We start from the raw sequence: 23,768 nt of genomic DNA, 5'->3' as shown, positions 1-23,768 counted from the left end.
ACCATGGGGAAGGGGTTTAAGCTCCACACCTTAGGGGCTTTGAGCTCACTCCAGTCATCTTGATGACTGTCCTCTTGTTGAGTAGCTGAAGATGCTTGTGGTAGCTCCTCATACTGCTCCTTATCCACAAACCCTTGCGCGAATCCAACATTCTCCATAGGCTGCACTCTCCTTGTTCTCTACTACTTGAACCTCTTTTCTATAGTCAAAGCATGCTGTAGAGAATCTTCTAGTCCCACTCCTCAGAAGCTCATCAGCTAGAGCTTCCCATTTCTCTATGTAGAAGGCTTGGTTTTGCACAGTTGGCTTCTTCATCATTTCCTTGATGTCAAAGTGGAGAACATGCCCTTTGCCCAGATGGAGATCAATCTTTCCTTCCTTTACATTCACTATAGCTCCTGCTGTAGCTAAGAATGGTCTACCAAGGATCAAAGGGTCTCTAGCCTCCTCATCCATCTCAAGCACCACAAAGTCTGTAGGAATCTCACAATTTCCAACCATCACTGGGAGATCTTCTAAGATACCAACAGGGAACTTCACTGATCGATCAGCCAATACCAATGAAAGTCTGCACTTCTTGTACTGAGTGAATCCAAGTCTTTTCGCAACTGACAAAGGCATGAGACTGACACTAGCCCCAAGATCGCAAAGACACTTCTCAAACTCTATAGGACCAATGGCACAAGGGAGTGTGAAGCATCCTGGATCTTCTAGCTTCTTTGGTAATGTTCAATCTCTGGATGATTGCACTACACTCATGAGTAAGGATCATCATGCCTTCCATTTCTTTCTTCTTTGCGGCTACAGCATCTTTCAAGAACTTGCTGTATTGAGGAACCAGCATGAAAGCATCAATGATAGGCATTGTGACCTGAACTTCACTCATTTGTTTCTCAAAGAGTGCTTGTACTTCTCCAACAGTTGCCTCTTGAATCTTCCAGGAAATGGGAGCTTGGGTTCATAAGGAGGAGGGATAAAAGAAGATTCTTTTGATGGAGTAGCAACTTCACCGTGTTTCACTGTTTCTTCTCTTCTCCAATCTTCCCTTTACCCTTAGCTTCTACTATCTTTTCCAAGATCTCATCATTGGTCTTCTCATCTACAATCACCACATCATCATCTATGTTGATGGCCACCTCCCACCTTGTTTCTCATCATCCTTGGTGAGAACTCTTGAAGGCAACTCTTTGCCACTCCTTAGAGTGATTGCTTTCATTGTCTCCTTTGGGTTTTGCTCAGGCTTTCCGGGAAGAGTTCCTTGTTGGCGATTGGAGTTAGAACTCATAGAGGCAAACTGATTCTCCAAAGCTCTGAACTTGTTGTTGAGCTCATTGTAGCTCCCACATCAATCTTTGAGTGGATGTTCTTCAACTCATAACCAATTTGCTTCTCATTTCTTGATTGAGCTTCAAGTAGTTGCTTGAACATTGATTCCACACTTGTGTCTTGAGCCTTAGGTTGAGAAGAACTTCCTTGGGCTTGAGTAGACTGGTTTCCTTTATTGGAGAAACCAGGAGGAGGGTTTTGCTGAGGTTGATGGCTTCCTTGTTGGTTGTTCCTAGGCTGGTAACCACCTTGTTGGTTGTTGGAATAAGGTCTTTGCTGGTAGTTGTTGTACTGAAAGTTGGCTCCTTTCTGTACCATGTACCATTGTTGTTGATGAAGCAAAGCTCTTCTTGCCCTTCTAAACCATCAACTTCATTCACCTTAGGAGGAACCTCTTGACTAGGATCACCAACAAAGCTAACCTGCTCCTTCTTGGATTGGTTTGAAAGAACCAAGTCCAACTTGTCTTGCAAAGACTTGATATCTCTCCTTGTCTGCTGGTCATCCCCTCTGTTGGCTCTATCATACTCCTCATTGTAGACTGAGTCACTCTTTGCCATGTTCTCCACCAGTTCCTCTGCATCCTCCACCGTTCTGCCCAAGAAGAAACCATTACTAGCAGTGTCAAGCCTGTTTCTGCAAGATGGGAGAACTCCTCTGTAGAAAGTGCTAAGCAAGCTCTCCTTGCTGAAACCATGATGAGGACACTGAGCTTGGTAGTCCTTGAATCTCTCCCATGCCTCATTGAAGCTCTCTAGATTCTTCTGCTGGAAACCAGAAATCTCGTTCCTTATCTTAGCTGTCCTTGAGGTAGAGAAGAATTTCTCCAAGAAGGCTTCCTTACATCCCTCCCAAGTGGTGATAGTGTCACTTGGGACAGACCTCTCCCACTGATGTGCCTTGTCTCCCAAAGAGAAGGGAAACAACTTCAGCTTGAATGCATCTTCAGAGACACCATTTGTCTTGGACAAACTACAATACTGATCAAACTTGTACAAATGATCGATAGGATCTTCAGCTGCCAGGCCATGAAACTTGTTGTGCTCAATTGTGTTGAGTAGCCCTGACTTGATCTCGAAGTTGTTGTTCTCCACCGGTGGTGGTGCTCTGATTCCCAACCTATGACCATGAATGTGAGGACGATCATAGGTTCCAATGGCGCGAGCTTGGCGCTGTGGGTGTTGTGGTCGAAGGTTGGCAGCTCCTTGACCATTTCCCTCTTGGGCAGCTCCCAAAGGGATCTCTCCATCGATTCTGGTTCTGATGGTGAGCCATATCAAAAACCCATCTGTTGAAATGAGCCTGTTGCTCCTCTTCTCTCCTTCTTCTTGTATTCTCTCTTTCCAAAAGCCCGGATGTCTGGTACTAGAGGAGTGAGGTTTGTAGTCCTCTAACTTCTCAAGTTCATATACCTGAAATGAAAAAAGAAGAAGGAAAAAGCAGAGCCAATATCACAATAATAAGAAAAAAAAAAATGACTTAGTCTCAAGCAAATGACTAAATCCCAATGTCAAAATCACAATAGAACTTGGCAACGGCGCCAATTTGATAACAGGACTTTTCGGGTCCCTATCAAATGCAGTAGTATAAAAGGTTGTCGAACCAATCCTAGGTGATTTCAATGCACTGAGAATACAAATCCATGCTTAATCTAAGCGCAACCAAAAGTGAGATGAGTTTTAAAACTAGAGTAATACTAAAATGCAGTAAAACTGTAAACTTTCTTTGATTATGAGATGGGAGAACTCATGGGAATAGGGATTAGATCTTGGGTGATCAAGTTTTGAACTAAAGGGGATGACTTTCAATCAATCTAGCAATCTTAGGCCTAGACACAATGCTAAACAAGCTCTATCCCTAGATGAATGTTCATTTGCTAAAGCAACTCAAGCATCAAATTCCTTTGGTTGAATATTGCTAAAGCAATCATTAAAAACAAGCCTACTAGCCATCTTAACACCTTTAACAACAAATTCCTTTGGCAAAGTGTGTTAAGAGCTTAGAAGAGTTGACTCAGACATTTCATCAAACACCTTCCGGGTGTGAAATGTCTAGAGATCAACCTTTGAGAGGCCAACTCAAAAGAAGCAATAAGACTACTCTAATAGCAAGGAAATAGATAGATAGAACATAAAACCCTTTAGATCTAGCTTAATCACCCTTGATCTCCCTAACCCATGAATCCTAAGAGGACTACTCACTAATCACCATGATCCTTCTCAAACCCATAAGAGATTCAAGCTTAATCATGAAAAGAAAGAAAATAAGAACTCAAAATAACTCAAGAACACAAGAACAAAATGATGATTTGATTCAAAGGAAAGACTTTATCACCAAAAGGTTTGTGTTTTCTTCAGAGATCATAAGATAATCCATCATTTGGGTCTAAAAAGTATTTATATGATCCTTCCAAACCCTAATGGTTGATAATAAAAGGTCTAAAAAAGCCCTTAAAAGCATTACAAGTCGCATAAGTAAAAACACGCAGCAGCGGAGTCGCAACCCCGCTGGCTAACCCCGCTCCGGCCATTTTGCTTCGTCTCCTGTGGTAAACCGAGCGGCCTTGGTGGACTCCGCTCCGTATGGCTGCTCAACCCCGCTCCGGACCTCACACCGGTGTCGTGACTCCGCTCCAAGACCCCCGCTCCAGCCACTTCACACCGTTTCTCGTCGTAAAACCGAGCGGTGTTACTTACGCCGCTCCAAGTACTCGTTCCGACCTCGCTCTGGATCACAGCGGACCTGCGAACCCGCTCCAAACACCCCGCTCCAGACGCTAATTTGCACAATCCCCACCTTTCACCTCTTTTGATCCATAACTCATCTCAAACACCTCCAAAAACTCCATAGCATGCTCCAACACCTGACAAGGACTTATGCATGCAAAATGCAAGCTAAAGAAGCCTAAATCCTATTCTAAATGATCAAAATGTGCAAGATATCAAAGCTAAAAACATGCAAATGCCAGAAGATATCACATGATTGGGAAGAAAAAAAGGATTGCATCACTACATAGACTATAGTCCACTACAGATGTATATTTTGACTCAGAGTATGAGTGAGAATAGAAATGAAAATCCACCTTAAAACTGGCACATTTTACTAAGCAGATTGCACAAGTAAAGTCTTCGGTTACTGGAAACAAATAACATCCAAAATGTAAGTTATGAATATATATTAATATATATATATATATGTTACATCATATGGGTACGAAACAGGTTAATGATTATACAAAAATACCTTCGGTTTTCTGCAATTTGTTGTTATAGTATATGTAATTGAAAATTACATTCCCTGCTCTCGACCTATGCAAAGAATGTAGAAGAGTTATTTGGAGTCGACATGGACATTATAACTCATTAAGCTGTAGGTAACACTTCCAATTAATAGAGAGGGGCAGTCAAAATTCAAGAAAACCGATAACTATAAATTAAGGGAGGTAGCAGCCAGGTCAACGGAGTATAATACAATTAAACTGAAATTACCTAATAATTTCTAACATTGAAGAAGAAGGGACGTCATTAAATGAAAGTGAATTATAAGGAGATTTTTCCGTCGGTGCAACCTCTTCCGCAGATATGGTGACTTTCATTTGCTGCGGTGAGCTCTTCAAACGAAAAAAAAGTACACGAATTATAAGATATTTAACAAAAATAGTATTAGAGTAAATGATGGAAGGGTTCCAAAAGTGCGGAAAGTTACCGAGGTGAGGGGATTGCTTGGAACCTGAATCGCAATACACTTTTCCTCACTCATAGACTGTATCTGCAGAAATAGACAAGTCATACCAGTAATATTTTCATAAAAAGATCTAACAAAATTCACTTTCCAGTTTACATTGTCAAGTTACATGAAAGAAGTTAATATGCAAAACGAAACAATAAAACCTACTTAAACAGTTTATTGATAACAAAAAAAAAGGGTTTAGGGCAAATTTACCTGTACAGAGCAAGGCTGCGTTTCAAACAAGAGAGACTGAATTTGCTTTCTGTTCCAAGTCCTTATTTGGATATTTCTGCCACGATGAGTAGATAGATTCCAGGGGTATTTTGCTCCATAGGCAATTCCTCCTGCCAGAACAAAGTAAATAAAACTCTCATGATGATGATCTATAGAAGAAATAGACATTTATGAACATTTATAACTGGAAATACCTGAATGGATATTGCTTGAACCAATGCCAAATTGAGAATTTTGCAAACGAGCTACAAGGAAGAATAATTTTATCAGTTTATCTGTACATATACATAAATGAATACACAACAATCACACTCTTACTCACCAAAGCTGATAAATAAGATAGCCAGTGATCCTGATTTTGCCTCCAATGCAAGTTCATTCATATCAGGGAGGAAAAATTTGGCTTGTGCTTGGCTAACTCCATCAACCCCCAGGACACCAGTTAGGATACATGCTCGACTGAACTTATATACTGCAGAACACTATAATTTGAAAATTACAAAAAAATGTTAGCCATGAAATGTTAAGTTCAAATGACATTAGGTAAAAGATCAATCCGATTCTCTCTGAGGTTGAAACGACTACCTCTGCAGTAGGCTTAGGAGACACAAGTCTTGCCAGCAAAACATATATAGGAAACAGTTTTTGAGTGTCCGAAAGCGACACAGTCATTTGTATTCTGCACATCAGTAATATATGATTTATTCACCAGTGGTAGAGAATCTTAGAAACTTCTTATCAAAAACTTATCATTAGGGTTCTGAATAAATGGTTAGTCTGATAGTTACACACAAAACTGATGAAGATTCTGAGCAGAAGAAAACAACTTTACCTCCTTTGATGTTTGGCTTCAATCTGATAACTCAAAGATCTCTGAAGAAACAAGGGCTACACAGCAATAAAGATAAGAGAAAACTGTTAGACTCTACTGCATAACAAGATCATACACGCTTGCTTATAACCAAATGAAGTCAACTCAAAGTACACATCCATGGGAATTTTCTATGTCAAAAGCCAAAAAACACATACATTCTTTTTAGCACGACGCTGAAGAATGTTGTCGAGTTCAATAGTCTTGCCATACGCTTTAAGGCTCTCTTCAGCAGCAATCTTCTCCTCTTCAGACATATGCACATGGAAGTCTTCATGGTGCATCTGATATGTTCTTCTGGAACAGCTGCAATTCATACGCCACCAAAATGTAAAAACAAAAAAATACAAAAGAATTTCAATAAAAGTTCTTCAACTATTACACCAACGATCGAATCCATAAGCATGCTCATGTACTTAAAAGTTGTCTAAATCTATACTACTAAAAAAGAAACATTCTAAAAAAATCTACTTAAAAAAGGTTGCTGCACCCTTTCATTAATTGTATGAAAATGTATTAGACCAATTCATTAAAAATTATTATAAACAAAACATTGGTAACACACGAATCTTATCAGTATCTTTTTTTCTTACTTTTTTTGCTAAATTATCTTATCAATATCTTTCTCTTATATTTAGGTAACTAATAGATATTTGTTTATCTTTTAGGAAGTTTGTGACATATCTGGTCTATTACAAAAATATATCCCTTTCGATACTTACCAAATACTATTTGCAAAGAAATTTTGTATATATGTCGATATAGGTATGTAGCTTTTGCATTCATGTAGTTATTGTAATTTTCTATTCTTTTTCAAATATATTGGTCACTTTAGTGGTTTTCAATGAATCACTCCAAATCAAATAATTTTCTAGAGTCCCAGGCCAAATGTATAATAGTACAATAATATATTATATTTTAGTATATCGTACATTAGTATATTAGAAATATTTGTTTTTTTATCCCATGCGTTAACATATTACTCATTTTTAATCAGCGATATTAATAAATTTCGTAATTTATTTATTTGGTGCTGGTTGTTTGATAATTTCAAATATATGAATAACAGCTTGAGGTTTAAAATGATATTTGATTATTTAAATTGTTATAACTATCCTAGATTTTCACAACTCTAATAAGATATAATATTTATATATCAAAATAAACATGTGTTAAATGTATACATTCAAAATTCGGTCATAAATTTATATAAATATCTTATCTAAGTTACCAATTTATAACAAATAAATCAAATTTTTATCAAATATATATGTAAAAAATATATTTTAAATAAGTTTCTCAATTTAATAAAATGATAATATCTTTATACCAAGAAATCAAACTGTTTTTGTGGTTTAGTCAATCCTATTATTTATTATACACCGGTACACAAAAAAAACTATATCTTATAATTTATTTTATATTTCTCTAACAATACCTTAGTTATGATCAATACTTTTATTTATTATAACAAATAATTTTGTTTACTAAAACATTATACCAAAACTATATATTCGTTTGAGCCACCTAATTTTTAATTGCAGCTAAATTTAAACAAATCAAAAATTTAATATTCTTATATTTTCACTTTAACTTTAGAAACCAAAATGTATCATATATTGTACTAAATATTTTAAACAAAAAATAATATACTGAAGATATGCTATTTAAAATCCACTAAGTTTATTAGTTTTTAATAATATTCGAAACTCATTTATAAGTTAGTATATACTATACATCATATGATACTATGTCATCTTACGTTATATTCCAAATATTAAGTAAATCAAACCTAATATAAACATTTTAGCAAACCAAATGTAAAAAAAAAAAAATCATATATTTTACGTTAAATTACTTTATAAAATAATTAAAATAAAAAATTTGTTATTTAATATAAACTTAAAAATTATTAAAACAATTTACAAATCTGTAATATTAAATATGCAAAATCTAACAAATAAATTTTAAAACTCACGAGCTCAACAACTATACTCTTATAAAATGCACACAAAAATATAATAGGAAAGATTAGGTTTGGGAAACAGGTCTTTTGGTCAGGTTCGGATTGGTTCCTTTCAAGTCTAGACTTTTCGGATCCTAAAAATTTGGACATAATTAGATATTTAAATTTTTCTGGTTGGATTCGGGTCGATTCATTTGGGACCGGGTCCATAATTCAAGTACCAATAAAATACTTAATTTTTTGGGTACATAACAGGTCCAAATTGGTTTGAGATTTTTAGAACTCTAAAAAAAATTCGAAATACCCGAAAACTCAAAAATACTGAAACACAAAAAATATTCGAAAACACAAACAAATACCTGAAAATATTTATATTAGAAAAAAAGTTTACCGTAAATCTGACTTGAAGAACCAAAAATACCTATAAACATTTCCTAATACCCAAAATATTTTTTTTTTTTTTTTTTTGAAATTTATCAGTAAACTTAAAAAAAATTATAATACTGAAAACACATTCGAAATACCAAATACATATCTGAAATATCTAAATATACTTAATATACACAAACATTTCAAACACTTAATTTGGATACCCGATTGGATCTCGGGTAGGACCCGGAATCAAAAAGAGACTGTGGGTCGCATAAAAATAAACATGCACTTTGCCTTCGACCTGGAACCAAACCATAGTAACATGTTCAGATCTAAAAAGAGTCATATAAAAGTGTGCATACAAAATTTAGTATAAACTAATTCATTATATAATTTTAAACAAACTCATTTTTTATATAATGAATTTGTAACATAATAATGTACATCAATTCCAAAATATTATTTGTAAACTTTAATCTAAAGAAAAACCCGCGCTTTCGAAGCGCGGGTCAAAATTAGTTTCACTTAAAGATGTAGACCCTTCTTAAGCTTTTAATCAACTGGAGGCGAAAAATAATATAAGTGAAAGAGAACATACCAAGAGGTTCGACAACGACGAGTGATGAGACGACTGTTTGTCATTCTTGCTACAAGATCAATATCACAGTTAACCCACAAAAACCAGAAGAGCGAAAGGACGCAATAACACAACACTGTATTTTAGCAATAGAGAAATGTGTTGATAAATTCAAAGACCATATTTTCTTTTATAGAAAAGTATATTTTTCTTGGGTCAAATATAAATCATGGATAATCTAAAAATGCTAAGAATATCTAGATTTATTTTAATGGTTTTTATTATTTTAAAAAATACCTCTCTGTCATTTAATTAATTGTCGTTGTAAAGTAAAATTTTCATTTTGAAATGATTGTTGTTTTCGAATTTCAGTGCAAAATTTATTAGCATATTTTTCATTTTATCATTTTTTATTGGTTAAAACATGACTAAGTGTATAAGTATATAATATTTTTATTTTGAAGATATGCAAAATTAAATGTTTTAATCTGTATGTATATATATGTTTCATCATTTTTAATTTAATTATTTCATAATTTTTTTAGAGCTAAAGTTTAAGACATTGGATAATATATACACTATAGAAGAACCACAAGAAACTGTTGACGTACCTTGAACCGTTAGTGCTAGGGTTTTAGAATCAGAAGGCTCTTATATATATTTTGTGTTCTTGTAGTTTTAATATAACTTGATAACTAAACTTCAGTTAGTAAAATATATGTCATTTGCTTATCTGTTTATTTTTGTAATATCTTCTTGCATTCGTTATAACAAAAACGATTGAGACAAACAAACTTAACAGAGTATGCTGAGTCTTCACAGTTCACGAAAGTCAAACATATAACTTTCAAAGTGGATTCTCACGGTCTGAAACTTTCAAGACTTACCGAGTCAAGAATTGACAGTAATATGCGTCTCGGATCAGATTCATGGATATGATCAGGAAAACCAAAAGGAGCGTTAAATCAGATATGAAAAAGTAATTAATGATGCAAACATCAATAAATTACACAATGGATTCCACACATAAATAAAAGAAAATGTCATTTTTAAAGAATCATAACTAGATTATAACTCGCGGTTATAAAGCGCGGAAATATTTTTAACAAAATTCTAGTTTATTTTAATTAATAGTGTATTCTTATATATATGTAAATTTTGAGATATTTTATATAGCTTTACTAATTTAAACCCGTTCTGAATGCAAAAGATATTTTAATTTATTTTTATTTTTATATTTTACTTTGTATTCAAAAATCTATGTGGAAAGTAAAAAAAGTCACATATTTTATAGTTTCATTTTGGTATAGATAATGATATTATGTACTTATATTAATATGTCTTTATAATTATATTATATTTTTGCATATATTATATATTTTAATATTTTATTTAATATTTTTGTAGTTTAAATGAATGCATTTCATATTTTCAAAAGTAAGTAGGCGAAACATTAGTTTAATATGTCTTTTATCAATAAAATATTTTTTTCAAATCAATGGAACAAAAAATCTACAGAAGATATAGTTATGGTTAATTTTAGAATTTTTCTCTTCTTAACAAATTATTTCAGTTTCAGTTTTTATTTATTTTTTTCAAATATAATTTGTATTTAAATTAAAAATTAAAAAACTCTCAAAAGTGAAAAATATTATTTTAGATTGTTTTGAAAATATATTTTGTTCATGTATTGTTTGAAATAACTATTTTATGATTTAATATGGTTGATTGATTGAATGTTAAATGATTATTGATTGTTTATTTCTTTAGGCGAATTTCACGTGGTCTTTTTTTTGGAAGTTGTTACATATTTTTAGGTAACTTTTTCAATTACTGTTAACATATTAAAAATCAAGATTCTAAGAAGATCTTGAAAATATAATTAAGGTAATAAGATAATTAAATGATAGTGTCATATCTTCTAATTTTATTTGTAAAGTATTTTAAATAGAACTAATTTGTTTTAAATGCAGTGGCATAAATTGGTAAATATTAAGATAAATTAAGGGTTATTTACGTTTTAATAAATTAGATTGTCAACAATTACCATCTGATTTCATCAATAGAGACAATTTTTATTCTATTCATTTGAAGATATCAAGTACTACTGTACGTTTAAGTAAGTTGGCCGTAGTAATTTGTTTTTGACTTTTTCTCTATAAATTAGATTGTCAACAATTACCATCATATTTCATCAATAGAGAAAGACGAGAAAATATGAAATTACTAATTTTGGAAAGGATAGAGAGTGTTTCGTTTTCTTTCCGATTAGGAAAAACAAGAAACGCTACGAAATCAAACCTCATGGCTTTCTATTCAGCATTTTGTTTATACGCCGCTTGGAAGGGGGACACATATTATGAAATATGAATGGTGAGATAGACCATTTTCAAATCCTTTCAATGACTTTAATCGGACATGTACCCCAAAACATGCATACAGGAAATTCAAACTTTAGTTGTCCAACAAAATAAGCAAGTGTGGCTCCTTTACATAACTCCACATTTCATAATCATAGTTTAGCCGCCAAACAAACAATTTTGGCGAGAAATTTGATTTCCTGATTTTGACGAGAAAATGTGTTTTTGCAGTTTTGGCGGAAAATAAATTTTTGCATTTTTTTCATTTTTGGTAGGAAAATACGTTTTTGAAGTTTTGACGGGAAAACATGTTTGTGGGTTTGGCGAAAAAGAATAATTTTGCGACTTAGGCCGGAAAACGTGTTTCACGGTTTGGCGGAAAATGTATTTTACGGTTAGGCAAACATGTTTTGCGGTTTTGGCGGAAAAATACGTTTTTGCAATTTTGACAGAAAAATGTAAATTGCGGTTTAGATGGAAAACACGTTTTGTGATGTTGGCGGAAAAACGCATTTTATGATTTTGACAGGAAAACATATTTTGTGATTTAGACAGAAAACATGATTTTTGTGATTTCGATGGAAAGATATATTTTGCGGTTTTCGCAAAAAGTGTGTTTAGTGGTTTTGACGAAAAAATGACTTTTTCAATTTAGACGTGAAAACACGTTTTTATGGTTTTGGTAAGATAATGCGTTTGCATTTTTTGGCGGAAAAATACGTTGTGTTATTCAAAACCTCAAGTGTGTCCTCTACTTTTTTTTTCTAAAAAATGAACAGAAATTTGAATTCCAACTTTCTCAAAAACTTAAGCTTGTTTTTTCTAAGATAGGAACAGAAAATTGAATTCTAGTTTTGTCAAAAAGAAAAAAAAACTTAAGTTTTTAAACTATTTCTCAGTGTAGTCCATAATTTTGAATAGCGTGTCCTGAATTAAATCCTTTTCACCACGCAAAGCTGATGACATCTTATCCTGTGACGTGGACTAAAATTCTTCAAACTCCAGGAGATAATTCATATTAACAAATACGGTAAAAGGGAAGTTGTTTGAACTATGATTGTTAACAAATGTTTTTTAACATTCATTGTTCATATATTCGATTTTCTCAGATTTATATATATATCAGTTTCACCAATAATTTGTCAAATTACGAGTCAGAAAAAAACAGCAAAACAAATTGCTGAAGTTTTGTATATTTAAATATTGTATTGCGAAGCGTGTTTTATAAAACACTAGGGGCCACTAGGGGCGTGTCTCTGTTTCCAGTGCCGGCTCTACACATGTGCCGAAGGAGCTTTAGCACAGGGTCCTTTTATTTTTCAATAATTTTTTTTAAAGAATCAAGATCCTATTTTATCAAATGTATACAGATTTAAGGTTCTGGTTTTGCATTTTAAATACTGGTTGTGCTTTTGATGCTTTACACATGTGTCTTTATGTTTACTGATGATATTGACCTTCCAGTAATTATCTTTCCTTTGATCCGCTTTCTTAGTTCTTTTCTTTAGTTTTTGATCGTGCTTTTTTGTATTCGGAATATTTATTTATCTCACATTTTATTTTTAACTCTTTTCTGATATATATTTATTTTGCCTAATACACTATAGAATAAAGTGGGGAAAATTAGTCTTTGTTCTTATCACCTTTCATCTCCTTATTTTGTCTTTTTTGTTATAATTGTGTTTTAGGTTTAAACTTATGTTGTGATTTAGTTTTCTTTCTTAATTACATTATTTTAATAGTAAAATAAATTTAATAGTAAAAAATAATAAAATAGCAAACTTTTATGCTATTTTTAGTTGTGAATATTAAAATATTTAAAATATATGTATATTAATTTATTTATTTCTTTATTTATCTTGAATTTTATCAACCAGTAAAATAGATTATCAAAATTCATAAGTTGATAGTTAATGTGAAAAAATTAGATATGATTAATTGCATATAGAAATCATTTGCGTGCATTAGAGATTAAAATCACAATTAAAAATTTAGGAGTTAATCTGTGGAAAAATGGACAATTATAAAGTGTTATGCCAAATTGCAAAAATCTGAAAAAAAAATTAAAAATGCAGAAAATGAATATAAAAGGATACATGTCAACAAACATCAATTCCAAATGTCATAAAAAATCTACTTTATATATATAGATTTTGGAATATAAATTTCATCAGTTCAAATCAATCATCTCATTATTAGGGATCTCGACTTATGTATACGGATTTTTATTAGCAGTACAACATGATGGAAATACTTAGAATATTTCTAAAAGATATTTTATAACTTTACGTATAAATTTTTTGATCTACAAAAAAAATTCAAAACTTCTTAACTCTTCAAAATTTTATAATTCATAAATATTTCAAATTTGTTTTATAAAATCAATTTTTAGAAATAAAATTAAATTAAATTCTTAAAATAAGTTTTCTTTTCAAAAAAACATTTAGATAACAATAATGTTAAAAGAGAAACTTAAAATTGCACTAATTAATTATATTGGAACTCTTATAAAAGTATTATAGAATAATGTAATATTATATTTGTAATGTAATATTTAGTTATGTATTTTACTGTATCCTTTTAATTATATAAATATTCTATTTATAAATTTTAGTTAAATGTAATAAATATAAAAATATTTAATATAAAAAAAATTTTAAATTTAAAGTTTTGATTTTGGTGGTTTTAAAATAGAGCTACTTTTGGAGATGCTCTCAGAGAAAAGCATACAAATTAAAATCTGATACATGTGTAAAATCACGACGACGTATAACAAGCTTTTCTCTTGTTTCTTTAAAACCAAAACACTGCCTAAAGGCCTATCATTTCTTCTTCGTTTAATTTAATGCATAGAAAGCTCTTTTCAAATCGAAAAAAAGAAATCTGATATGAGTATGAAAAAACAGTGTTGGTTTTGTTGGGACTAGAATATAATCATCGTATGATCGAGTGATGTATTAGATCTAATTGCTTAATTATAAGATATTAAAAATTCAAGTCCAAATCAATCAGCGCTGCAAAAAAACAATAATTATTTTGGAGGAGATGACTCAGTGGTGGCTAGTAATATTAGGTTCGATTCTGCCTGCAAGTTACTTCAGCTGAACTCAGAAGAGGGAGCGTTATATCCTCATCGTCATCTCCAATCCCCAATTTCAAACAATAAATCAATATTTTCAAAATCAAAGCGATTAAAATGAATAAAACAGAAACAAAACAAAAAACGTATCGAAATACTATAAAAGAGAAGGCTCAGTTCAGCGGGATTATCGACACAGAAACGAATCTCGAAAGAAACGCCTCATTACGGTCTGTTGAGCTTGAATATTTCCGAGTCGTCACTGCCTTTTTTTCTCTTTTTTTTTCTCAATCTATTTTAATGAATAAAGATTATCGACAAGAGAACGAAGAAACCAGCAACTAAAACAGAACAGAAAAAAGAACTTATTCAACGGAATCGTAAACAAGATACAATGATTATGAATTGGAATTGATGATTCAAACATACGGCGATTGCTGTTTATTTATATAGTGTGATGAGTAGTAGCTAGGGTTTAGCTAGGTCTTCCTTAGAGGCCCAATTCCGGCCCGTTTAATTCTCGCGGATGTTTTGGTTTAATCTCGGTACGATTTTATTTTGGTTCTCTTGGCATGGATTTTGGTTTAATTTAGCTTGTGACTGAGATATTTGGTCTCTTCTTTTCATTACTTACCAACATGATCTACAATAATGCTGGTTTTTAGTTCTAGGACAATGCAACTACAACACTCCATGTGAATAAGAGAAGATAAGATAACGAACCGTCTTTTATGTTTACAAAACCTCTCTACATCAAATATTTATCTACTGACAAGAGATTTTCTGTAACATGGAGTCCCATAATTGACAGAGGATGCCCATAGGCTTCTCAAGCAACCTCATCAGACTTGGCGTGGCAGCAGCAAGGATGGACGTGATGAGAACGCAGTAAAGCTTCACATGATCAGGCGCGACGCTGGTCATGGCCGTGTTGTGGGAGAAGTACATAGCCATCATACAGATCTGAAGCTGGAACCGCAACGGGAACCCGAGGGTGAGAATATTGAGCATAGAGAGCGAAACCGAAAACCCAATCGTGTTGAAGAAGACAAACAGAGTGAAAGCGATTCCGTTAAAGGTCCCCATGATAGACTGCCCTGCTATATGAGCTTGTTGGGCCGGCGTATTCGTCGTCGTGTTCTTGGAAACTTCAGGTGTGTAGCTATCTTGCCAGGTCCCACCTGGTGGAGTCAGGCTGGCTTGGAAGGTGGCTGTGGCGACTAGCGAAGCCACCACCAGTAAAGCGCTGCGTGCCTCTGATGGCGAGTCTCTGTGCTTTTTGAAAGTGAAGTACTTTACAAGATCTTTATGGCTTTGTGCTCTCTCTTGGCATGTGGAAGTTGAAGAAGTGGTTCTTTGGACATTGGTTGTACCACCTCTTTGAGCTCCAGCTTCGGTAAGCTTCTCGTAGATTTCTCTATCACCAGCTTCGCTCGGAAACATAACCAGCAAGTCCAGTGAGGAGAGACACATCTTGTTCATAGCATTCACCTCAAATGTCCTTGACTCTTCTGGTATTGCCTCAACCAACACTTCAATCACCTGTAAGGTATAAAAAAAATTTAAAAAAAAACCAAACAGGTTTTGGTTTTACTCTTAAAAGACAAAACAAAATTGGTTCTTACCTGGCGATTTTTTCTCCAGGTAGCTAGATGAAGAGCAGTGTTACCCTGTTCATCTTTCTTGTACAACACTTCAATTCGATTCGTCTCCGTGATCAACTCAACAATAGCTATCACCGCTCCAGTCTCTTGGTGCATAACAGCAAGATGCAAAGCAGTTTGACCTTGAACCGTCTCATCTTCTACGCAGTCAACACAGGTTGACACAATCTCTCTGATCACATCGGTTTTGCCTCTCATCGCTGCCACATGAAGTGGAGTCTTCCCATCTCTACCTTTAAGCCGGCAAAACTTCTTGTCGATTCCCAAAATTGCCCTCACGGTCTCTACTTGCCCTGCTCCTGCAGCCGCATGCAGAGGGGTAAAACCTTCTTTGTCCAAATCATAGACTGATGACCTCTGCCGTGGAAACTTCCCGGCCACGACATGCTCTTCACTCCTGGAATTAAAGGGGTTATACAGAGGATCAGTCAGGATCTCTATCGGTTGATGCGTCTCAAAAGCATCCATTTTGGTTATGATGCAAAGGAGACAGAGAGAGAGAGAACAGATGATATTGGTTTGAATATTACCATGATGGTCCATCACGATTTATTATTCTATTACAGAAAACTCCCTTTGACATTTGACTTCGTAGCATATTAAAAGTTCCTTAAATGAAAGAAATGGTTACAAGTGTCAGTTTGACTTTTTAGCATTACACACCATTTGAATTCTAGTTATCTAAGTCCAGACTTTCTGCCTTGAGTCCAGACTCTATGTTCCATTGGGTCAATTTTGCAATTAAGAGGAGAGTTCCTGTTATTATGGGGGAAGAGAAACAAAGAGACTTAAACAAGACTCCTAAACCTATAATTCAAGCCTGTGGAATGAACCCTTTTTCTTCCAGGGAAATGTAACAGTAACCTTTATATCAAAATCATGATGCTAGTAAAAGCTCTTGGAACTGTCAGAGCATCTTTAAAGACCGGGAATAGCCTCCAGGTTATACTTCTCTTCAGCTTTCAGATTTTCACCTTCTACGCTCTCTGGAGACGGTTCCGGCTTCTCCAACGCACTCTGAAGATACATGGAAGAGGTTTGACGGGTTTTGCTGCTAGGATTGCTTATTTGACTAGCAAGAAACCGTCGGATGAGCCCTCTCAGAAACGGAGCCAACGTATCTGGTTCATGTTCTAGGTAATACATTATTCCTCCCATACATGCACAGAATAGAGCCACCTGTTTTCAATTGATTGTATAAATAAAAAAGATCAGTTCTACTGTTGTTAAAGGGGAAGAACGTTTGAAACAAAGATCCTGGTCCCTTGAATTGTACCTCGGCATTTTTAATATCGGGAAGAACGTGGCGGTTGACAAGTATCTCCCACAGAGAATCTCCTGCTCGAGGAAGAACATAGAGAGCAAGCTCAGAGCGTCTCGGTTTTTTCTCCAGCATAACGGAGAGGGCTGCTACGCCACCCGCAAACCAATAAACGATCTTGTGGTCCTTGGATGCAACTTTTCTGTGGGCACATATGAAAGCCTATTTGCAAATGTGACATAAGTATTTAGGAACGCTTTAGGATGTGTGAAAAAAGAGTCAAAACCAAGCTACCTGAAAAATCCCGACAAAAGCAGACAAGAAGGAAGTTGATCTAACTGAATCTCGGATTGAATGCCAAGATGTCCGGTAAGGAGAAGCCATGAACTGAAAGTGTACCATAGCATCATCAGAAGATACATCTTATTATGTCTGACCAAAGCATAAACCAATAGGATTCTGAAAAGCTATACCCTTTGTAGGTTCAGAACAACATATGGGACGAAAGTCAGGGAGAAGTACAATGGGAAAGTTTTCTTGAATGTAGCTGACATTGCGTTAGCATTTTGGGCCAGACACGAGTTAGTGTTTGGATGAATAGCTGAACAAGGGATGATGGAAGCAAACTCTTCCACCTTCACGTCACTGGCTTCGTTTTTACTAGAAATATAGGCTGATAAGGAAGCTACATCGATCGGACCACCTCTGCAGCATTCTCTTACAGCCTGGTAGACAGGCCTTGCAACTGGTCCTGTCTTCTGAATAAATTCTCTATATGATTTTGGCAAGGTTTCAGGTCGCATTATAAAGGCATACATAACCTGCACCACGCATCAATCAGAATACGATAAACAGAGCATTTCTTTTCCACACTAAAACAAGTCACATTGATCATTACAACATCTATCCACTTGTATGAACTTCTCCACTAGATTTATTAAACTATTTAGACTACTAGGAGAAGAAAAAAAGAAGAAGGAAGAAACTCAATTACCTGGGAACAAGCAAGAGAAAAAAGCAAAGAATCTCCATGTCTCCAATGGGATCCCCAAAGATGGAACTTGTTCTTAGACTTTGCAGAATTGTAAGCCGCCTGTTCACAATACGAAAGATCATCAGACTCACCACAAACACATCTGTGTAGTGATATATTACTCAGGCAATGACACCATTAGAGATGTACCTGTCCTAATCTAGCCAAGAGGTATAGAGCAAGCGTGCGGCGCTGGTTGGAGTCATCTAAAGCCAGGACAGACAAACCCGCAATTGAACCTGCCAAGACTCTGTTCCAACCTTAATCAAAATTCATAACAAGGAACACACTATGCTCAAGCAAAACAGCAGAAGCAAATTAAAAAAAAAAGAAAAAAGCCAAACATATAATAAACTTACGAATTCAAAGGCGTCTCCTTCTTTCTCCACTTCCTCAAACAGCATCTAAGTAAGTGATAAGAACCGGTAAAGCCACCAAAAAGGAGACCAATACGACACGCTTCTTCCCTAACAATCAAATCCGTCTCCGAGACGAGTTGCTGCAAATGAGTGAATAAGATCACATATAACCAAAGACTCTACTAAACAAACGAGTTCTTGGCACATCCTATACAAGTAAAATACCAATATAACCCTAATTTCAAAACAATGTTGGATCAATTTATCTTTAATCAAAACCAATTGTCTATATATCCCTTTCCTTTCCGTTCAAATGCTGACCTTGAGATCGAGGAGAGAGGAATAAGAATGGCCTCTGGCGAGCTTGAAAGCGCGGAGGAGGATCCCGATCCCGACCCTGACGCCGTAGGAGAGGAGGAAGCTCTGGCAGAGATTGCCGACCGCATTGGCGACGCAGGAGACGTCGGCGTCGTGATCGCAGCGGTAGCCACGCGCCGCGGAGCGCTGTCTGCGCTGAAGCTCCGCCATGGCCTCGCGCAGCCGCTCCTCCGCCTCGCGGAGACGGAGGTCGGCCTCGGAGGGGTTCCGGGATAGCAGGGGAGAGCTGTTGGGAGAAGAGGGAGGGGTCGGCTTGGAGAAGGACGAAGGCATCTCTTTGAAGCTGAAGAATGAATGAGAATGGATGATGAATTGATGATGCAATTGAGAGAGAGAGAGAGAGAGAGAGAGGAGATGAAGAAGAAACAATAATATATTGGGAGTAGTGAGGATGGGGATACATGCCTTGACACGTCATTATTTATTTCTTTATTTGAGAAAATTCCAAAAAATGTCACATTATTATTTTGCATTATCCGACGCAAATTACTTTTTCTGTGTGATTTTCTACTCGGTTTGGTTTCACAGTGTTTTGTAACAAACAAATTGGTTGTAGAGTTTGAAACGTTTTAAACAACACTTACAAATATTTGGTCTTCGACTATCAATATACACGACAAGCCTCTTAAATTCTTAATCCACGGTATTCAATTATGTTACTCAATCTAATTAATACACAAGCTAAGTTCAACATAATCAGGAAAATGGGGGATTAGTGTACACACCTTACTAACAGACTACCTAATTAATTTCACTATTGATTAGAGGTTAAAAGCAGAATTTCAAAATGAATTTGCTAACTAAGACAAAAGAGTAGTGCCCTAGGGGGAGGGATCATGTGGTGCACCAGAGATCAGATCAAGCCGGTTCGAATCGTGTTCTTGGCCTCTTGGATGACCATCTAAGATTGCTGTGAAACATTTGTGTGAAATGTGAAGTCTAGAGTTTTGATAGCACTCAATGTTTAATTGTTCAGATAAATACTTCTAGTTTGTGTATGGTCTTTCAACCATGTTATACTTAACTATTTTTTGTTCAAGTTAATTCTCATTAGGTAGTTGGTCGCGAATTTTTGGTTATAAATATTATATGAATTTAGTAAATTTAGAATAGTTATTAAAATATTTAAAATAACATTTAATTGCAAATAGTTTTAAAAACAAATATTCCAGTACTATATTCTACACAATTGGTTGTTTTTTTCAGTTTCTCATAAACATATATATTTTCTTGTTTTCTTTTGTAAATGAGTTAATATTCTGATAAAATGATTTTTTGAACCATGATAAATAATTTCATATTTTACAAATAGCTTATAAAGCATGTATAGATATTATAAGACATTAATAGTTATTATATACTTATATAAAAAATCACTTAAATGACTTCTCTGTTAATATAAAGAATGATTTTTATTTTTATAAATTATTATGTAAAATAGAAAATTATTTATATAGTTTATAAATATTAAATTTTCGTTCAATATTTATATAGTTTATAAATATTAAAGTAATTGAACAAACATAATTAGTCTTTCTATAATGTCTACAGTTAATTACCATAGGTTACTATCCATAATATTTTTGTTGATTATTTGATAAGTGATGTTAATTGTTATATAGTTACCTTTAATTTTTAGATCTAATTTTGTTGATTATTTGATAAGTGATGTTAATTGTTATATAGTTACCTTTAATTTTTAGATCTAATATAAGTAAAGTTAAAAATTAAAAAAAACAGTGAAGTAACTTCTTACTCCGAATTCGAACACAAGGCTAAAATGGGGTAGTTTGGGTTATATACTCAACGTTGGAAAATAAAACCTAAATATGAAACATGAGAACCAGTTTTGGGTTTGGTGTATTGCTTTAAAAAGGGGTCGGTTCGGTTAAACCCAAACAAATACGACCGTCTTTTTTACATTGACAACGACACCACCCTTCACTTTCTTTTTTTATTTAAAAGAAAGAAAAATCTGAAGAAAAAAAAAAGCAAATGAAACGAAAGCTGGAAGACGACGACGCCGTAGAGAAACCCGCCTCTTCTTCTTCTATCATCGCCACTAGCATGAATACTAGTGACATAGTGTTACAGACATCATCTCCTAAACTCTCACAGAAGCAAGACTACATCTTCCATGGAGGTGATTCCCTTCCTTCCTTCAAACCTAATTTTCTAGGTTCCCTTTTTTCTAATTGCTTTGGGTTTCGTTTGTGAAGGGAGACGCCATGTGAGGCCGTACTACTTCGAGTTCATCTCTCATGTAAGACTCGTCTCTCTTCTTCTTTCCCCCTAATGTCTGTCGTCCTCACTGTGAGATTGAAAATTGCTACGCCATTTTCTTGTTTAGGTGAACAAACGCTGGACTGGGAAAACAATCGTGGACTTGTTCGCTGATGAATTCAAAGGCAGACAACGTGACTACTATGTAACTGTTTCTTCTTGTCCAATCCCTTTTAAATCTCCAAAAAAGTTTGTGTTTTTTTGAGATTTTTTTTTTTTTTTTTACAGGTTGGGGCAGTCAAAAGTGGAAGAATCAAAGTTGATGGAGAAACTGTACCTGTTTCTTACATTGTTAAATCTTCTCAAAAGATCACTCATTTCGTCCACAGGTTGTTTTTCAAATCTAAGCTAATCTTTTTGTAACTGCTTGTGTATATCTAAGTATAGAATGTTTGGAAGGGTTTCAGGCATGAACCACCGGTGATGACTGATGATGTAGAGATCCTTGTGAATGAACCTGATGTTGTTACTGTCTGCAAACCCGCTTCTATTCCCGTGAGTATTCTACTTTTTATATATATTTTCACTTCTATTGGTCTCTGGAGGATAAGCTCCTTTTGCTGGAGAATGTGAAACATGTTTTGTTCAGAAACCAGAGTTATTGAATTAGACTCTTAAGCCAAAAATTAGTTTTGTCCACTTCCCTTTTGTACTATCTGAAACGTTAATATGTATCAAACATTATAACCGTGTATACATGTTAACTGTTTCATCATATGCCTTTCTGGTGGAAGATTGATATTTTGGTAACAGCGCTCTTTTTTTTTCTTCTTGTGTAGGTGCATCCATGTGGTCAATATCGTAAGAACACGGTTGTTGGAATCCTTGATGCTGAGCATGACCTCGGCCCTCTTTTTCGTATCCAAACCTAGTCTTAGTTTACCGTTTTTCCAAAATGATACAATTCAGAGCTATCCTTGCATCATTTTTCTCTCTCACAGCTATTCACCGATTAGACCGTTTGGTTTCTGGATTGCTCATCATAGCTAGAACTGCTGCCAAAGCTGATTTTTTCAGGCAACAGGTACTCTACTCATAAAAGTTGGTCTCAGTTTTCTTAGCTACACCATAACTCATATGATGCTATTGGCTCTGGTAAATCAGAATGTCATAACTTAGTACTTGTCTTGATTGTTTCAGATCGAGGGTGGAATGGTGAAGAAACGTTATATTGCAAAGGTTATTGGCGTGTTCCCAGAAGATGAGGTTTGAAGCTCTCTTAAACTCTATTAATGATTTGTGGATTGTTTCTAGTTACCAACCTCTTAGATTAGTTAACATTAGAATGATTTTGAGGAGAGTCACAGTATCCAAATCTCATGCTCACCTGGGGGAAGTTCATGTTTGAAAGTTTATTTGAAGTAGCTGAATGACTTTGATGTTTCAGAAAGTAGTCGACGCCAACATAAACTATAATGGTAGTGAAGGAAGAAGTACAGCAGAGGTAAAGCCACTTTATTATGCTTCTAAATACAAAACATAAATGTATTTCATTTACACTTATATAGAGTAAAATATCAAAAATGTCTATATGCGTTATGCAGGACGCCAATTCAAGTGGTGATGATAAGAAGGTGAAGGGGAAGCCTGCGTGTACCAAGTTCACCAGAATCGACACAAATGGGACTCATAGCCTCGTCTTGTGTGAACCAGTGACAGGACGAACTCATCAAGTAAGCTACACTTATCAGCCATGAGGAGAGAAGATACAGAGTGTTTGGCATTTTGTAATGAGGTTTCTGTCTTTGATGATTGTAGATACGAGTGCATCTACAATATACAGGGCATCCCATAGGGAATGACCCGCTTTATCTCAATCAACAAGTGGATAATCTGGTGACCAAGATTGCTAAAAGGATTGATGCGGGTGAGAGAAAGATGGTGTCCCCAGACGACTACGTGTATTCTAGTGATGATTTCAGCATCGATCCAATGTGCACAAACTGCCCAAAGTTGATCCCACAAGGGTAAAAAAAAAGATAAACCACCATTGTGTTCTTTTCTTGTGTTGAGGCTCAAATGGTGTCTCATGTTTTCTGAACCATGCAGGTACGAGGAGCATGATGAGGCTCTTTGGTTGCATTGCGTTCGATACTCTGGAACAGGATGGGAATACGATTGTCCTTATCCATCTTGGGCATCTCTTTAACCCACATTTTACTTGCCATTGCTTTAGACAATATAAACTGTAATTCTTATTACCAACATTTGTAGCAACTGGATTGTAAAGGAGTTTTGCAGTTATGATCTGATCAAGTTTGAACTCAAAAAGATTC

The 23,768-nt window shown here is 34.8% G+C and overlaps 3 protein-coding genes, 3 non-coding genes and 1 pseudogene across 7 annotated transcripts; 2 read left to right on the top strand and 5 right to left on the bottom strand.

Moving 5' to 3' along the window:
• LOC130510087 (polycomb group protein EMBRYONIC FLOWER 2-like) overlaps positions 1-9,140 on the bottom strand; it is a 26,885-nt pseudogene extending 17,745 nt beyond the window's left edge.
• LOC130510359 (small nucleolar RNA R71) lies at positions 2,017-2,123 on the top strand. Its single transcript, XR_008944031.1, has one exon. It is a non-coding gene; the product is annotated as a small nucleolar RNA R71 (small nucleolar RNA).
• Positions 9,141-14,481: 5,341 nt separating the features above from the next.
• On the bottom strand, positions 14,482-14,579 carry LOC130510346 (small nucleolar RNA R30/Z108). The gene has a single exon (XR_008944018.1). It is a non-coding gene; the product is annotated as a small nucleolar RNA R30/Z108 (small nucleolar RNA).
• A 102-nt stretch (positions 14,580-14,681) lies between these two features.
• LOC130510287 (small nucleolar RNA Z107/R87) lies at positions 14,682-14,784 on the bottom strand. Its single transcript, XR_008943965.1, has one exon. It is a non-coding gene; the product is annotated as a small nucleolar RNA Z107/R87 (small nucleolar RNA).
• Positions 14,785-15,114: 330 nt separating this feature from the next.
• Positions 15,115-16,833, bottom strand: LOC108844032 (ankyrin repeat-containing protein BDA1). 2 transcript variants are annotated; one of them, XM_057004953.1, is made up of 3 exons: positions 16,709-16,833; positions 16,140-16,575; positions 15,115-16,056 (listed from the first exon to the last, which is right to left on the bottom strand). In XM_057004953.1, exons 1-3 carry the CDS (start codon positions 16,774-16,776, stop codon positions 15,280-15,282), a joined length of 1,281 nt encoding a protein of 426 aa, XP_056860933.1. In that variant the 5' UTR covers positions 16,777-16,833; the 3' UTR covers positions 15,115-15,279. The 2 variants fall into 2 exon arrangements, with proteins under 2 accessions (XP_056860933.1, XP_018472730.1); XM_018617228.2 differs by having other exon boundaries at positions 16,140-16,721.
• LOC108844031 (uncharacterized) lies at positions 16,771-19,559 on the bottom strand. The gene is made up of 8 exons (XM_018617227.2): positions 19,153-19,559; positions 18,832-18,971; positions 18,623-18,722; positions 18,434-18,532; positions 17,913-18,260; positions 17,734-17,826; positions 17,455-17,661; positions 16,771-17,357 (listed from the first exon to the last, which is right to left on the bottom strand). Exons 1-8 carry the CDS (start codon positions 19,480-19,482, stop codon positions 17,097-17,099), a joined length of 1,578 nt encoding a protein of 525 aa, XP_018472729.1. The 5' UTR covers positions 19,483-19,559; the 3' UTR covers positions 16,771-17,096.
• Positions 19,560-21,168: 1,609 nt separating this feature from the next.
• LOC108844040 (RNA pseudouridine synthase 7) lies at positions 21,169-23,763 on the top strand. Its single transcript, XM_018617234.2, has 12 exons — positions 21,169-21,352; positions 21,429-21,472; positions 21,560-21,637; positions 21,721-21,821; positions 21,900-21,987; positions 22,272-22,350; positions 22,434-22,516; positions 22,633-22,698; positions 22,880-22,936; positions 23,037-23,165; positions 23,251-23,459; positions 23,542-23,763. The coding sequence occupies exons 1-12, from the start codon at positions 21,205-21,207 to the stop codon at positions 23,639-23,641; spliced, it is 1,182 nt and encodes a 393-aa protein (XP_018472736.2). The 5' UTR covers positions 21,169-21,204; the 3' UTR covers positions 23,642-23,763.
• The last annotated feature ends 5 nt before the right edge of the window (positions 23,764-23,768 follow it).

This window comes from Raphanus sativus, chromosome 3, assembly GCF_000801105.2.
Source record: "Raphanus sativus cultivar WK10039 chromosome 3, ASM80110v3, whole genome shotgun sequence".
Taxonomy (NCBI): domain Eukaryota; kingdom Viridiplantae; phylum Streptophyta; class Magnoliopsida; order Brassicales; family Brassicaceae; genus Raphanus; species Raphanus sativus.
The sequence above is the reverse complement of the archived record's forward strand: the minus strand, read 5'-3'. Positions and strand labels throughout refer to the sequence as shown.

What these genes read in the sequence shown, in the direction of transcription:
- LOC108844031 (XM_018617227.2), bottom strand. Translation starts at nt 19,482, where the DNA reads ATGCCTTCGTCCTTCTCCAAGCCGACCCCTCCCTCTTCTCCCAACAGC. An exon ending in AAGGAGACGCCTTTGAATTC is followed by an intron (nt 18,723 to 18,831) that starts GTAAGTTTATTA and finishes AGGTTGGAACAG; the next exon opens with AGTCTTGGCAGGTTCAATTG. An exon ending in TTTCTCTTGCTTGTTCCCAG is followed by an intron (nt 18,261 to 18,433) that starts GTAATTGAGTTT and finishes TGCGTGGTGCAG; the next exon opens with GTTATGTATGCCTTTATAAT.
- LOC108844032 (XM_018617228.2), bottom strand. Translation starts at nt 16,721, where the DNA reads ATGGACCATCATGGTAATATTCAAACCAATATCATCTGTTCTCTCTCT. An exon ending in CCTGGAGAAAAAATCGCCAG is followed by an intron (nt 16,057 to 16,139) that starts GTAAGAACCAAT and finishes TATACCTTACAG; the next exon opens with GTGATTGAAGTGTTGGTTGA.
- LOC108844040 (XM_018617234.2), top strand. Translation starts at nt 21,205, where the DNA reads ATGAAACGAAAGCTGGAAGACGACGACGCCGTAGAGAAACCCGCCTCT. An exon ending in GCAGACAACGTGACTACTAT is followed by an intron (nt 21,638 to 21,720) that starts GTAACTGTTTCT and finishes TTTTTTTTACAG; the next exon opens with GTTGGGGCAGTCAAAAGTGG. An exon ending in CCAAAGTTGATCCCACAAGG is followed by an intron (nt 23,460 to 23,541) that starts GTAAAAAAAAAG and finishes TGAACCATGCAG; the next exon opens with GTACGAGGAGCATGATGAGG.